The sequence below is a fragment of the Oryctolagus cuniculus genome, chromosome 10 (assembly GCF_051225735.1).
Source record: "Oryctolagus cuniculus isolate XC-2025 breed Fujian yellow rabbit chromosome 10, ASM5122573v1, whole genome shotgun sequence".
NCBI classification, from domain to species: domain Eukaryota; kingdom Metazoa; phylum Chordata; class Mammalia; order Lagomorpha; family Leporidae; genus Oryctolagus; species Oryctolagus cuniculus.
The window spans coordinates 116428286-116442762 of NC_142876.1; the positions used below are offsets into that span (position 1 = coordinate 116428286).

Genomic DNA, 14477 nt, shown 5'->3' on the forward strand with positions numbered 1-14477 from the left:
CCCAACCTGCAAAGCGTGCTCCTAGCACCCCTGTGTGATAGAAGAGGAAACCTGGGCACAGAGAGGCAGAGCAGCCTGCTCAGGGCTGCACAGCAGCAGAGCGCAGGAAATGCAATTTGAACACAAGTGGGCTGGTTGCAGAGCGTCAGGAGGAAGGGGTGCGGTGGGGGAGGGGAGAGCACGCCTGCCTTTTCCTGGTCCCGGCACAGGGAAGGAACCGGGCTCACCACATTTCTTCTCAGAGGAGGCCGCGTATGGGGCCTGTGGCTGTGTGCCAGGGCTCTGTCAGGCAGCAATGGCGAGGTCCTGCCCAGCCCGCCCTTAGCGACTCCTCTGTCACCCTGGGGGGCTCCTCTGCCTCCTCTCCCCCCACCCCCAGTGTTCCAGGTCCCAGGGCTCCTCCCTGGTGTCACCTCTGGGCAGACTGGGCATGGGTCTGGCTGTTCATTCATTCATTCATCAACGACGACTGAGCACCTGCTGTGCGCCAAGCACAGTTCTCGCCTCTGGGGATGCATCAGTGAGCAAGACAGAGTCCTGGGGGAGGGATGTCCAGATGGTGACACGCGCCACAGAGGAGGAGGATGCAGAGTGGGGAGGGGACGATGGGGGGGTGCTGCCCCCGGTGAAGGTGACATTTGAGCCGATGGGAGCAGCTGGGGAAGGAGGTCTGGGGCAGAGGGGACTGCCAGTGCAAAGGCCCTGCGGCGGGAAGAGGATTAGGGGCCAGATCTTGACCAGGGCAACTTAATGGGATTCAGATGGAGTCCCTGAGGCCCAGAGGGTCACGTGCAGGGTCCAGCGCTCAGGCAGGGGCCAGGCTCGGGGGGTGGGGCAGGCCTGGGCCCCGGAGCTGAGGACTTCTGGCCCCCAGGGCATGATCCTGCAGATCTCCGGCAGCTTGCCGAGCCTCCGTGGCGTGGAGATGGCCTGCGACTACGGCAACCACGTGCGCACCGAGGCCCGGGTGCCCGGCCCCGCCTATGGCCACCAGATCGCCTACTGCAATCTCTTGCCCAGGGACCAGTTCCCGCCCTTCCCGCCCCACCAGGGTACGTGCCCGATGCCCAGCCCCAGAGGGGTGGGGGTGGAATTCAGGCATGCGGGGGCAGGGCAGGATGTCGGCAGGGATCCCTGCTCACCCCCTGCGCCCCGTCCTCTCCCTGACGCCCCATCCTCTCCAGACCACGTGACCGTTGAGATGTCCGTGAGGGTCAACGGGCACAGCATCGTCTCGGCCAACTTCACCATCTACGACTGCAGCCGCGTGGGACAGGTGTACCCCCACACTGCGTGAGTGGCTCATGGCGGGAGGAGCTGAGCCCCAGGGCCGGGTCCTTGCTCTCAGGCAGCCTAGAAGCAGACACACCTGGTCCCCTGTGCACTCACACACCGGGCTGTTAGCACGCAGGCCTCTGCAAGCGCTCTGGCTCCCGACACACAGCCTGTACTCTGCCGAAGGACCTGTGTCCTCCTTGCACACCCCCTGCAGCCGGGAGCTCACTATCTGACAAGGATCCCAGCGGCTCCCAGGCAGCCTAGATGATGAGCAAGCCCCCTCTCTCTGTGCTGGCGGCTGCCTTCCGGGTCCAGGGCCCGGGGGCAGGGTGGGCCGCGGGCTGGGAGCTGGGAGCGGCTCTCAGGAGTGCCCTGTCTTCCAGCTGCACCAGCTGCCTGTCGGCCCAGTGGCCCTGCTTCTGGTGCACCCAGCAGCACGCCTGTGTCTCCAACCAGTCTCGCTGTGACGCCTCGCCGAACCCCTCGGTAAGCCAGGCCTGGGGAGGGCGCCGCCGCCACCCCCTCCCCGTCCCACTGCCTCCTTTCTCGTTAGTAAGCTTCTGTGTTTGAGGGCTGGTGAGAGCCTCGCCCGAGCACTCCGGGCACCGCCTGTCACAGCTGCGAGGGCCCCTCTGTCCACCGCATGTCCAAGCAGCAGCCAGGGCACTGTGCGTGCCCTCGGTTAGTCCCTGAAGAGCGATATTTGGGAGTGACGTTTTCGGGAACAGATGCGGCTGTATTTTACACCCGGAGCTCGCTGCCTCCCTCCTGTGTGCGGCAGGGATGCCCAGTTGCAGCCGTCACGTCAGGACGAGGCGATGGTTGATTTTTCAGCAGTCCTGGGAGCTCAGGACCTAAGGCCACGCGGCCAGCAAGTACCAGACCTTGAGCTCCAGCCCCGCTGTTCTGTGCTGTCCTTTGAAGCCAGCGGGAGCCAGGCACTCAGCCACGCCCCTCGCATCTGCTTGCTGGATGCCACATCTCGGCCCAGCGGGACTCCTCCTGCTGCTTTTTGGGGCCATGTCTCAAGGGCATCTCTTCCTCCCTCTGTGCTTGGCACCCAGCAGGTGCTCTGGGGCGGACCCAGGAGGCAGCGTCCCGAGGGGGGACTTGGGTGCCAGGTCTTGCGATGCATAGGAACGCGTGGGCTGGGCGAGGCGTCGGTGGCACGGCCCCCTAGGCCGCCCTCACCAGGCCTGCGGCTCGGGTCTGGAGGAGGCTGTCTCGGAGGATTACCCTAATCCAGCAGGAGAAGAGGCAGCGTCCGCCCCAGGTCTGCAGAGGCTCTGAGCCCTGTGTAATTGGGCACTTAATGAAGTGCCAGTTAGCCACAGAGGCGCCAGGCGGGGTCTGCACAGGCGCTGGCACCCCCGAGCTGGGGGTGCTGGGGCCGAGTCTCCTGCACTCTTCCTTGTCCCTAGGGATGCCCACATGAAGGAAGTGGGGGTGCAGCTCCCGGAGTGGAGGACGCTGGCATGTGGACGGGGCGGGTGAGGGAGAGTGAGGAATGGACACCCCCCTTTTTCAGGGGCTTCCCCCTTGTGAACAAGATGAGGCAGTGGCTCCCTGTGTGAGGAGCCTGGCAAGGCCGCACCAGGGCGGGCAGGGAGCCCGTGGGGTGCGGGAAGGAGGGAGGGAGCAGGCTGGGTGGGTTCTGGGTCGCTGGTGGGTCACTGCTCGGCTGCACTCAGACACCTGCTGATGTGGGAGAGTCCTGAGGGCTCCTCCAGTCTCAGGGCCCCGCTGGCCTGTGAGGGGCCCCTGCCCCCTGAACTCAGGCCCCGGAGTGGTGAGGGCCCCGGTGAACGGGTGCCTGCTATGTTCACTGTAGCCCCTGTCCCCTCCCCGCTGGGCCGCAGTCTCACCCTGCCTGGGTGGCAGGGACCCATCGCCACCGCCTCCTGGGGTCTGCACGGACGGGAAGCTGCGGCCGGGAGGTGGAGCCAGGACTTGAACCCCGGCACTCTGAGATGGGATGTGGGCTTCCTGACTGGCCCCTCAGCCCCCAGGCCCAGTGCCCGCTCCGGCTTGCCCCTGCCGAGATCCTTTGGTCGGTCACAAGCAGGAAATGCCCGGCTGACACTGGCTCTGGCCGCAAGGCATTAACTGGCCCGTGCAAGTGGGAAGTCCAAGGCACGGGGCTGCACGGTGTCGTCAGCGCACCCCGCCCCTCTGAGTGGGCTCCGTGCCCCGGCAGGCCTCCCCCTGGCTGGCCCCCACCGCACAGCCCCGGGAAGCTGAGGCATCTCTGTTCTGGGCTCAGTGGCAGCCTGTGGCCCAGTCTCACTGCCGGACCTGGGGGTCGTGTGCTCTCCCTGGGACACTCACTACGGCCCAGGGAGGGGGAGCAGGGTGAGTCTTCCCAAATCACAGGCCTTGGGGGCTCCCCAGAGGCCAGGCCAGAGGCTGGAGGCTGGTGGTGGGGCTGGAGGCTGCAGGAGACCTCGGGGAAGCCTGGCAGGAGACAGGGATGTGTCAGGCCCTCAGCCTCAGTTCCACTCTGTAGAATGGGTGCAAGCATGCGAGTGGCCGCGAGTTCCAGGTGGTCCAGGACCCTCAGGGAGACTCCGCGCCATCCACTGTGGCGGCTGCTAGTGCTGGCTCCCTCTGCCATCGCCACCTTGCTCCTGTGGGGTGTCACCACGAGGACAGGGCCCCCAGCCGGCCAGCTGCAGAGCAGATGCCGCGACAGCACCTGTGGGTTCCAGGCCCCCAGATTCCCGGGCGCACCCAGCAGACGGCACAGGGCTGCAGCTCAGGGCCTGCCGGGGCTCGCTCCATGGTAGGGCTTTGCCTCGAAAGCCCCCGTGATGCAGGCAAGAGCACGGAGGCCCGGAGAGGGACAGGAGCCAGGCAGCAGCTCCTTCCTCCCGCGGCCAGCTCCGGAGGCCGCCCCATGCCTGGCTCTGGGACTCGTTTGGACCCTGGCCCTGTCCCCGGGGAGACTCAGCACTCTGGCGCGTGGTCAGCAAGCAGCCCAGACAATGAGAGCTTTCTTGTGCTGCTCGGTTCGCCCTGGGCAAAATGCCGCTTTGTGTCTCTGCGCCTCGGTTTCCTAGTCAATAAAATGGGCGTAAACGACAATGCTGCCTCCTGGGGCTGTTGGCAGGAGGGGTTCGGGGAACTGACACAGGGCACAAGTAGGGGCTGTGTGTGAGCTGCCGGCTGCCACTGTCATCATCACCATCGAGTGCTCCCGCAGGGGAAATGGCCCCTGTGCCGCCCTCTAGGAGCTCGACGCCTGATTAAGAATACAGAGGAAAGACCTCTGGGCGGCCCCTTGCCATGTCCCCAGAGGCCTTTGGCCCTGGCTGATTGACCTCGAGTCAAGCACATGGTTCACTGGTCGCCTTCCAGCCTGGTCCTAACAGAGGGCCTCCCCCGGAAGTGCTGGGCTCTGCTGGAGGGCTGCTGTAGGCCCTGGGGGTGGGCGTGGCAGCTCTAGGTCCCTAGCGGGCCAGAGTGGCAGCACAAGGAGGCAGGACCGGCCTCACTGGGGGCCCTGGGGGCTCCAGGACCCCCGACAGGTGGGGCCCAGACTTCCAGCTCTGAGAGACCACTGAGGGGGACATGGTGGACGCTGCCCTCCCCTCTGCCCTGGTCCTCAGTTTCTCCCACTGTGCTGGGGGCCTGGATCCCAGGCTGGCAGTGGGGTTGGGGGACCTGGGTGGAGCCCTGGAGACCGGGTGCAGCCCCTCGCTATGCCCACGGAGAGGAAGCAAAGCCAGCCCCCCACTCAGCCTCCTGCCTTCCTCCCACAAAGCCGGCCCCAGCGCTGGCGGGTTATTTTGCAGTCTCCTCGTCTGCAAAACAGGGATAATAAAACCTGCCCAGGTCCCACTGTGAGAGTCAAACGAGACTGTGCGGGTGGGGCCAGGCTCGGTGCCCTTGGCTTTGGGGGGTTCCCCCATAGGCTGCTGAGCCCCCGAGGGCGGGGCTGCAGGAGGCTGTTCCCCTCCCCTCTGCCGAGCCTGGTGTGAGCCCACCCCGTGTTTCCTCCACAGAGCCCTCAGGACTGCCCCCAGATCCTGCCCTCGCCCCTGGCGCCCGTGCCCACCGGCGGCTCCCAGGACATCCTGGTGCCTCTGGCCAACGCCGCCTTCTTCCATGTGAGTAGAAGCCAGGCCAGGGCTGGACAAGGAGGCTGGGAGAGAACTGGCGTGGGCTGGGGACCCCTGCTCCGGGCCCGCCCCACGCCCTGGCACCAGCGTGGGCTCTCCTTGCTCTGAGTGTCTGGGCTCTGTCTAGGAACGGCCCGCTCTGGCCATGTGGGGCTGGGGCACGGGAAGCGAGGCGGGCCGGGCCCATGGGGGTGGCTGGCGCCAGCAGCTGCTGAGAGAAGCCCTGGCCAGGGTCCCTGCCTGGCCCGCAGCCCATTGTGGACATGGCCGAGGCTGTGCCCTGCCCTGCACTGCCCCTGGGATACCCATTTGGTGGCCTCAGTGGCTTCCGTGGAGAGCGGCCAGCCCTGGGCCACTGCAGGCCCCTTGTCCAGATGAGGAAACCAGGCTCAGGGCGGGGCCGGAGATGATGCCAGGTCACACGCGCAGGGCTGGCCTTGCACTCACCCTGGACTCCCGATCCAGTGCTCTTCCCAGCAGACAGCCGCCCCGCCCCCAGTCTGGGCTGGGGGAGGGGACGCAGCCCTTTCTGGGCCCCTGCTGGAGGAGCGTCCCGGGTGGGAAGTGTTGACGCATCCTGGAAACGGGCCAGCCACCCCCTCCCCAGCTCCCAGGGACTCGCCATCTGTTGCCTCCGCGCAGTTGCTGAGGCCCGTGACGGCTGTCACACGTGGGGGCCACGTGCCGGGCATCTGGGCTGTGTCAGGGAGCTGCGTGGCAGGGCTGGTGCTCTGTGAGGGGCCAGGCTGTGACTCTGCCCTGCTCCCAGTGGGGTGGGAGCCTGGGAGCCACAGGGGACCTGGGGTGGGAGGGGCGGTTCTGCACCCTGGGCCCAGGAGCCAGGGACAGAGACAGGGAGGGCTGAGCCGATTTGGGTCCCGGCTGACTGTCGCCAGCTGCGCAGCCAGGCGATCTCCGCTCCCTCGGGCACTTCTGGAACACTCGGGGCGGGCAGGCCAGGGCCTTGTGTGCAGGCCACACCCTGGGGAGCCCGGCAGACGACTCGGGATCCACCTGCCTCCAGCTCGCCCAGTGCGGCAGGGACGAAACGGGCGTTTGGCGCCGTCAGCAGCCACTGTCCGCTCCTATGTTGCCTTCCAGCCTGGACCCCACACTAGCAAAGGGTGACCTGCCTTCACCTCAGGGTGTCCCGTCTGCTGGTGACAGGGACGTAAACAGGAAGTCCTGCACAGGCAAAACCCAGCACTCAGCACAGTTCCTGGAGCTGCGCCGGAGAGGGCGAGATAAGACTGGGGACTGAGCGTTTTTTATTCAGCCCACACACACTTATTGAGCACTTCCTGCATACCACAGTAGTGAGCATGTATTAGGCACCTACAGGGTGCAGCCCACGATGTTACATGACCCCCAGTTTCCCACCAATCCTGTGAGAGGGAGGAGCCTCTCTCCACGGTTCAGTTAAGGAGGCCAAGGCTCAGAGAGGAGTGACTGCCGTCACATCACACAAAGGAAGCAGCAGGGGTAGGATTCGAACCTGAGCTCTTCCAGCTGCTTTCGGCTGCCCTAGCAGGTGTCAGAGGGGCCGAGGCCCAGCACAACCCTCCCCAGCGGACAGAGAACAGCCTGGGTCAGCGGATGGCGTGTGTGTGACACAGGGTGGGCGCCAGGCTTAGGAGAACTCTGTAGAGCCCCAGCATGCACCCAGAATTCGCTGCTGAGGGGACAGGCCAGGTGGGGGTGCCCTGTGACTTGAGGGGAGCCCCTGGGAAGGTAGGGAACATGAGGCCTTGGGCTGGGCTGTGGCGGCCGCACTGAGCGGGCTGCGTGGTGCCGGGAACCTGGGGGTGGACAGTCTGCACCTTGCTGGGTCCAGGACTTGGCCTGGAGGGTCCTACCTCAGGTTGAAAGAGCAGAGGGAGCCTCGCTGGAGACTGCTCCCTGCAAGCAGCCCTGGTGGGCGCGGGGGAGGCGTTTAGCGGCACAGAGCACGAGGCCCGTATTCTAGGCATTATCTTGCTCCCTGCCTGCCTCGGGCACTGGCCCTGATGGCCAGGAAGGGAATTCTTCTGGGAGCCGGGACCACACGGGCTAAGGCCTGGCAGTAGGACAGAGCCCTCCTCTGGGGCAGCCATCTGCAAGGTGCTCGGAGCGTCGGCGGGCAGTGGGCGCTGCTCGCACACACACACCCCCCGCCCCATACCCCGCAGGGTGCAGCCCTGGAGTGCAGCTTTGGACCAGAGGAGACCTTTGAGGCTGTGTGGGTCAATCAGTCGGTCGTACGCTGCAACCAAGTGGTGGTGAGTCACGTGGCTCCACACGGGACAGGAGAGGCCTGGATGAGTTCACCTGCCGCACCCCCCCCCCACCTTACCTCCTCGACCTTTGGGTCCCCTGTCCCCAAGAGCCCCACCCTCAGCTGTCTCCATGAACACTCCCCCCACCCCACCCCCAGCCGAGAGCCACCCCCTCAGGGTCTTTCCTGTCCCTTGCAGCTGCACACGACTCAGAAGAGCCGCGTGTTTTCCCTCAGCCTGCAGCTCCAGGGGCGGCCGGCCCGGTTCCTGGACAGCCCTGACCCCATAACAGGTGGGCACCCCACCCCCGGGCACCAGGGGATCCACGCAGTGGGTGGGGACTCATTCCAGTGCTTGCCACGCCATCACCCCTGCCCCACTGCGGTGGCCGGGCGCCTCTGTATTGATGGCAGTGCTGCTCTGTGCCTCCCCGTGCCAGTCCCTCCTCCATGGGGCTGTGACGGCATATGCACCAAAGCCTTCAGAATGGTCTTGGGGTTACTTGGCGCCCCTAGACTCGGGTTGGTGCTGGCACTGCTGCTGCTGCACACTGAGCGTCCTGAATCCGAGAACCAGACCCACGCGGGTCCGGGCGTAAGGCCTGGTGCTGCCTCGCACAGGCTGTGTGTGCCGGGGCCAGTCACTCTGCCTCTCTGAGCCTCCGTCTCATCGGTGCTGAGGGCTGAGCTGTAGGAGCACTGAGCAGCAAGGAGAGTAAGGGGCTCCTGCCTCCCGGTGCGCAGCACAGCTGAGCGCCTCCCCCATGGGAGCAGGTGCGGATGGTGGGTGTGCACTGGGGGCAGACGCTGTACAGAGTGGCCAGCCCATGCCGCCCCTGTGTCTCCCTAGTCGAGGTCTACAACTGCGCCATGGGCAGCCCCGACTGTTCCCAGTGCCTGGGCCGCGAGGACTTGGGTCACCTGTGCGTGTGGAACGACGGCTGCCGCCTGCGGGGGCCCCTGCAGCCCCTGTCTGGCACCTGCCCCGCCCCCGAGATCCGCATGGTAAGCACCCTCCCCCACCCCAGGCCATTGCACGCTGGCATCTGATGTGCACAGGCACACGGAGCCCCACGTGCTCGGGGACTTGGGGACACAGCCAGGCACACGGGTGCAGGGTCACCCAGGAACAAGGATCACCCTGCCTCAGAGGGTTTAGTGGGGGAGTGGGCGGTAATACGGTAGGAAATCAGGGCCCACGTCAGGGCAGGAGCCCCAAAGAAGGCCAGCAGGGCAAAGGCACGGGTGTGGGGGGTGGAGGAGATGCTGGGGCCTGCGTGTACGAGTCAAGGGAAGCCTGCCCACGTGCTCATAACTGAGGGCTCCAGTAACTCCCAAGACTGTTTTAATTAAGCAGGGAAGGACTCTGATTGGCTTAACCTGGGTCAGGTGCTCAGCCAGGCCCCAACAACTTCCAGCTTGGGTACAGGGCCATGTGGTCAGACGTGGCCACTGGGAGCTGACCCCAGCATCTCGTGGGAGACCTCCCTACAGCCCCAGGCCCCCGGGGGCTGCGTAACGCACACACACTCTCGCTGGCCAGCCAGGGACCAGCACGTCTTCCTCTGCACAGTGGGTCTATGGGACCCTCCCCCTGCTGTGTGTGGCCATGGACGGGGCAGCCCAGCCTCAGGAACCCCACTCACCACCTCTCTGGTCACCTGGCAGATTGAACCCCTGAGTGGCCCCTTGGACGGCGGGACCCTGCTGACCATCCGCGGCAGGAACCTGGGCCGCCGGCTCAGCGACGTGGCCCAGGGCGTGTGGATTGGCAGCGTGGCCTGCGAGCCGCTGGCCGACAGATACACCGTGTCGGAGGAGTGAGTGGCGGCGGGTAGCGCTCAGGGTCCCGCCCCACGCAGCACTGTCCCCGTCAGCCCACACACAGTCCCAACTCTGATGCCCCCTCCTCCCAGCTCTTGCTTTGAAGCAAGGAGTTGTAGGTTCAGACATTTGGGGTCCCGGGCAGTGCTGTGGGCAGGGAATGGCTGGATCTCCTTCTAGGGAGTTGGAAGTCAGGCTCAGAGGCCAGGGATGCCACCCCTGTGACCTAGAGTTGCAAAATGGTGGGAGACAGTGGGGTGGGCGGAGGCCCCTCTGCCTGGGTTTCCCCAGTTGCTGGAGTTGTTTCGGGATTCCAAAGTTGGGGGGCTGCTGTTGGCGGTGTCCCTGCTGAGAGCAGTGCACGGGCGGGGTCCTCATGCACCGCTGAGCACAGCTGCCTCCCCCAGGATCGTGTGCGCCACGGGGCCAGCCCCAGGGCCCTTCTCGGACGTGGTGACCGTGAACGCCTCCAAGGAGGGCCGGTCCCGGGAGCGCTTCTCCTACGTGGTAAGGGAGGCCGCAGCCCACCACTGTCCGCCCCCAGCTGGCGCCCCCACCCGAGGCCTGACCTCTGCCTCCCTCGCCACAGCTGCCCCAGGTCCAGTTCCTGGAGCCGGACAAGGGCCCCAAGGCGGGCGGCACCAGGATCACCATCCACGGGAGCGACCTCCACGTGGGCTCCGAGCTCCAGGTCCTGGTGAACAACTCGGATCCCTGCACGGAGCTTGTGTGAGACCCCCCGCCCGTCCTACCCTGCTGCCCGGAGACAGCCAAGAGGGGCCCCAGGGTGGGGCGCAACCTTGCTGCAGGTGTCACCCCGTCTTCACTGGCCGTGTCCACTTGGCCAAGCCTGTTCCCTTCTCTGAGCCTCAGTTTCCCCTGTGGTGGTAGGAAGGGCTCTGCACGAGACGCTGCCCAGTGACAGTGGCAGTGAACTTGGTGCCTCTGAGCTCCTCGCGCGGGCCCAGGGGGTGTGGCCTGTGGCAAGAGCGTGGACCTCAGCTCTTCGTGGGACCCTGTGTTGATTGGGTTCTTAGACTGGACCAGGCCCAATGGAGGGGCATAGCTGGGGAACACTGAGGCCCTCAGGGGCCATAGGAAACAGGGTCATCCTGACAGGACGGGGAGAAAACACAGTGCTTCCAGGGCCTAGGGAGCAGGAGGAGAGGGGCTCTGGGAAGGCTTCCTGGAGGAGGTGAGATGGGGCTGGGTGCACAGGTGGGCCCACGCTGTGCTGTGGGACTGGGAAGAGGGAGTTGTCTGCCATCAACCTCTGCTCAAGGGGGCAGGAGACGAGGCTGGGACCAGTTGAGCAGCTTTGGGGGCCTCGGCGGTGGGCGAGCAGGGTAGGGGGCCCTGCTGATGAAGCCCACTGTGCCCGCAGGCGCACAGACACCAGCATCACCTGCACCGTGCCCAGCGGAGCCCTGGCGGCCCCGGTGTCCGTGTGCGTGCGCTTCGAGCGCCGGGGCTGTGCGCGCGGCAACCTCATCTTCGAGTACATGCAGAACCCGGTCATCACGGCCATCAGCCCCCGCCGCAGCCCGGTCAGGTGAGACCCAGGCACGCGCAGCCCCCGGGCCGGCCTCCGTGGGGAGTGGGGGAGGCGCTCACCAGGCTCCTGTGCTCCCCAGCGGTGGCAGGACCATCACGGTGGCCGGCGAGCGCTTCCACATGGTGCAGAACGTGTCCATGGCTGTGCACCACATCGGCAAGGAGCCCACGGTGAGGGCGGGCAGTGCGTGGCCTGGGCGTGGCCAGGCCTCCCCTGCTGCACCTCCTCTCCCTGTCTCTGCGTGGCTCTCTCTGTCAGCCACGTGTCTCCCCCTGCCTCTGTCTCTCCCATCCTCCATCCCTGACCTTGACCCCTGGCCGCCCACCCCAGCTCTGCAAGGTTCTCAACTCCACCCTCATCACCTGCCCATCCCCGGGGGCCCTGAGCAACGCCTCGGCACCCGTGGACTTCTTCATCAACGGCCGGGCCTACACGGACGAGGCGGCAGTGGCCGAGGAGCTGCTGGACCCTGGGGAGGCGTGGCGCAGCCGCAGGTTCCGCCTGGACTACCTGCCCAACCCCCAGTTCTCCACGGCCAAGAGGGAGAAGTGGATCAAGCACCACCCCGGGGAGCCGCTCACCCTCGTCATCCACGTGAGCGCCGTGAGGGCCCCGGGCGGGGGTGGGGGGGTGAGTGGGCAGCACCCCCCCTAGACCAACCCTGTCGCCCGCAGAAGGAGCAGGACAGCCTGGGGCTGGAGAGCCACGAGTACCGGGTCAAGATCGGCCAAGTGGCCTGTGACATCCAGATCATCTCGGACAGGGTCATCCACTGCTCCGTCAACGAGTCGCTGGGCACGGCGGAGGGGCAGCTGCCCATCACGGTGAGCAGACGGGCCCGGCCCCTGCCTCCCTGCCCGGCAGCCGCCCCTTCGCGGCGCAAGTCCCCGAGCACGGTCAGGCTCAGTAGCTTAGGTGAGCACAGTGCAGCTCTGCACCCCGCCTTGCCGGACGAGGAAACTCGGGATCGAGGAGTGAGTCTCTGACCAGCCCCCTCCAGGCGGGACTTGAAGGGGCGGGGACAGGTGGCTGCCAGTCACCGCCAGCAGGCTGGGGTGGGAGGCAGCAGAGAGGACCCAGAAGGGACCTTTTCTACACCGTATCTGCTTGCATGCCTCCTGGGGTGGGGAGCTCACTCCCTCGCAGGACAGCGCTGACTGGGAAAGTTTCCTCTGACCTGCACAGCAGGTCCCACTGCTGCCTCGCCTGCTCTGCTGGTCCCAGGACAGCTCTACAAGCTGTCTCTCAGGGACATCAGTCAGGCCCCATGCACCGCCCAGGCCCTGTGTCTCCTCTGCCCCTCCCCCCGGGCTGCAGTAGGATTCGCAGGCCCCCGCACTGAGTCTCACATCTGTGCCAGGCTCAGGATAGAGGGCTCACAAGGCTCGTCCTGCCGAGTCACCCGTGTCCCCTGCGGGTGGACGTGGCTATTTCTGTGTTATTGATGAGGCTCAGAGACCTGGGGTGACTTGTCCCGGGCCACGCAGCGAACGAGAAGAGCCCAGGTGCGAGTCCAGGAAAGCTCCAACCCTCTCCCCGCCGCTTTGCACAGATCCAGGTAGGGAACTTCAACCAGACACTCGCGACACTGCAGCTGGGGGGCAGCGAGACGGCCATCATCGTGTCCATCGTCATCTGCAGCGTCCTGCTGCTGCTCTCCGTGGTCGGTAAGGAGCCCTGGCCCCCACCGCTCTGCGGACAGGGCAGGGGCTGGAGGTGCGGGTGCAAGATGGTGGACACCGGGCCCAGGCCATGGCCCCAGATGTCGGGGGGACAAATCCGGAAGCTTTCTATGCAGCCCGCAGAGGGCTGGTGTGGAGCCCTAGTGCGGATGGTGCCGAGGGAAGGTTAGGCTGCCCGTGTGCTGGGCGCCACGGCTGCCACCCTGTGGCATCTGCCTGAAGCGGAGCTGGCGTGGCGGAGAGGTGGCGCCCTCACGGCTGGGGGGATGTCCGGCAGCTCCTCCCTGGGTTCAACACAGAGGCCCACAATCCCACCCCTACCGATCCACCCACGAGAGCGCACACACGCCCAGCCACACGGAGGCTTATGTACACGGCACTGACAACCAGGAGGCCAGAGCTGATGGATGGATCCGCAGCGTGGTCTCGCCACGCGTGGCCTGTCACTCGGCCATAAAGAGCAGTGAGGTCCTCGCATGAGCTCCACTCAGTGAAGGCAGCCACACAGACGGCCCGGTCCTGCGTGACTCCCCTGGGTGGACCTGTGCATCGGCCGAGCGCTCGGAGACAGCAGGGCCAGGGCAGGGAGAGGTGGCAGGGGCTGCTTGGCGGGTCCAGGTCTTCTCGGGGTAGTCGGAGTGTTCTAAAATTAGCTGGCGCTGACAGGTGCACAATCCTGAACAATGAGAAACCATGCGATGGCACACACTAAGGGGATTGATTTTATGCTATGTGCATTATACCTCAATAAAGCTGCTTGTAAAACATGAGTAGAGTGAGTGTAGAAAACTTCAAGGGAAAACCACAAGAAGATAAAAGGAAAAAAATACCCCTCATTAACCTCCTGTGTATGTTTTGTAGTTCTTTGCAGTCTCTTTTCTAATAATACTGTGGTGTGTATGTGTGTGTATATATATACACACATTATATATATTCTTGCCTGCATCCTAGATGGGGATCATAACAGAAATATTACTTTTTTAAAAAATGTACGTGTTTGAGAGAAAAAGATCTTCCAGCTGCTGGTTTACTCCCGAAATGCCCAGAACAGCCGTGGTCAGGCCAGACTAAAGATAGGAACTAGGAATTCAACCTGGGTCTCCCACACTGGTGGCAAGGACCCGAGCATTTGAGCCATCAGCCGCTGCCTCCCGGGGTGCGCGTTAGCAGGAAGCTGGAACCCAGAGGGGCCGGCACTTTGATACAGCTGCCAGGGGTCCCGCCTGGCGACCTAGCCACAGGCACACATGTCTACACAGAGTGCTATGTAAAGTTTCCTGATTCACAAGTAACACCTGGGTGTTGCAGGAGGCCTAGGGAATGGTGTTCCGCTGTCCGTTCCCAAACCCCTTGGCCTGCAGGAGCTGTGCCCAGGGCGAGGGTGACCCAAGGGCTGGGGATGCCCGGGCCCCTCCTGCCCAGAGGTGCAGCGCCATGGCCGGCAGCAGGAGCCCTCCCTGCACTCCTCACGCCTGGGCCCTGCGGGCAGTGGGTGGGGTCAGCTCATCCCTGGACCACGGACGGCGCCTGGCCTGACCGCCGCTCCGCTGCCCGCAGCCCTGTTTGTCTTCTGCACCAAGAGCCGCCGGGCCGAGCGCTACTGGCAGAAGACGCTGCTGCAGATGGAGGAGATGGAGTCGCAGATCCGCGAGGAGATCCGCAAAGGTAGCTGGCGGGGGGCGCGGCGGGGCCAAGGGGCCAGGTGGGGCTCTCCCGTCTGTGGCTGACCGTGCAGACCACTCACGGCCACCCGCTTGCCCGCC

At 65.2% G+C, this 14477-nt stretch overlaps 1 protein-coding gene across 1 annotated transcript in view; it reads left to right on the plus strand.

The window, feature by feature from the left end:
* Positions 1-14477, plus strand: part of PLXND1 (plexin D1) — a 40340-nt gene that overhangs the window by 15091 nt on the left and 10772 nt on the right. Inside the window, exons 6-21 of the mRNA XM_051851742.3 lie at positions 875-1052; positions 1185-1293; positions 1662-1764; positions 5283-5387; positions 7568-7657; positions 7853-7946; positions 8504-8658; positions 9322-9473; positions 9885-9984; positions 10067-10206; positions 10862-11029; positions 11112-11202; positions 11363-11626; positions 11707-11856; positions 12585-12699; positions 14272-14379. Of these exons, the coding sequence (XP_051707702.1) occupies positions 875-1052; positions 1185-1293; positions 1662-1764; positions 5283-5387; positions 7568-7657; positions 7853-7946; positions 8504-8658; positions 9322-9473; positions 9885-9984; positions 10067-10206; positions 10862-11029; positions 11112-11202; positions 11363-11626; positions 11707-11856; positions 12585-12699; positions 14272-14379 (2122 nt within the window). The remainder of the gene's footprint in view (positions 1-874; positions 1053-1184; positions 1294-1661; positions 1765-5282; positions 5388-7567; positions 7658-7852; positions 7947-8503; positions 8659-9321; positions 9474-9884; positions 9985-10066; positions 10207-10861; positions 11030-11111; positions 11203-11362; positions 11627-11706; positions 11857-12584; positions 12700-14271; positions 14380-14477) is intronic.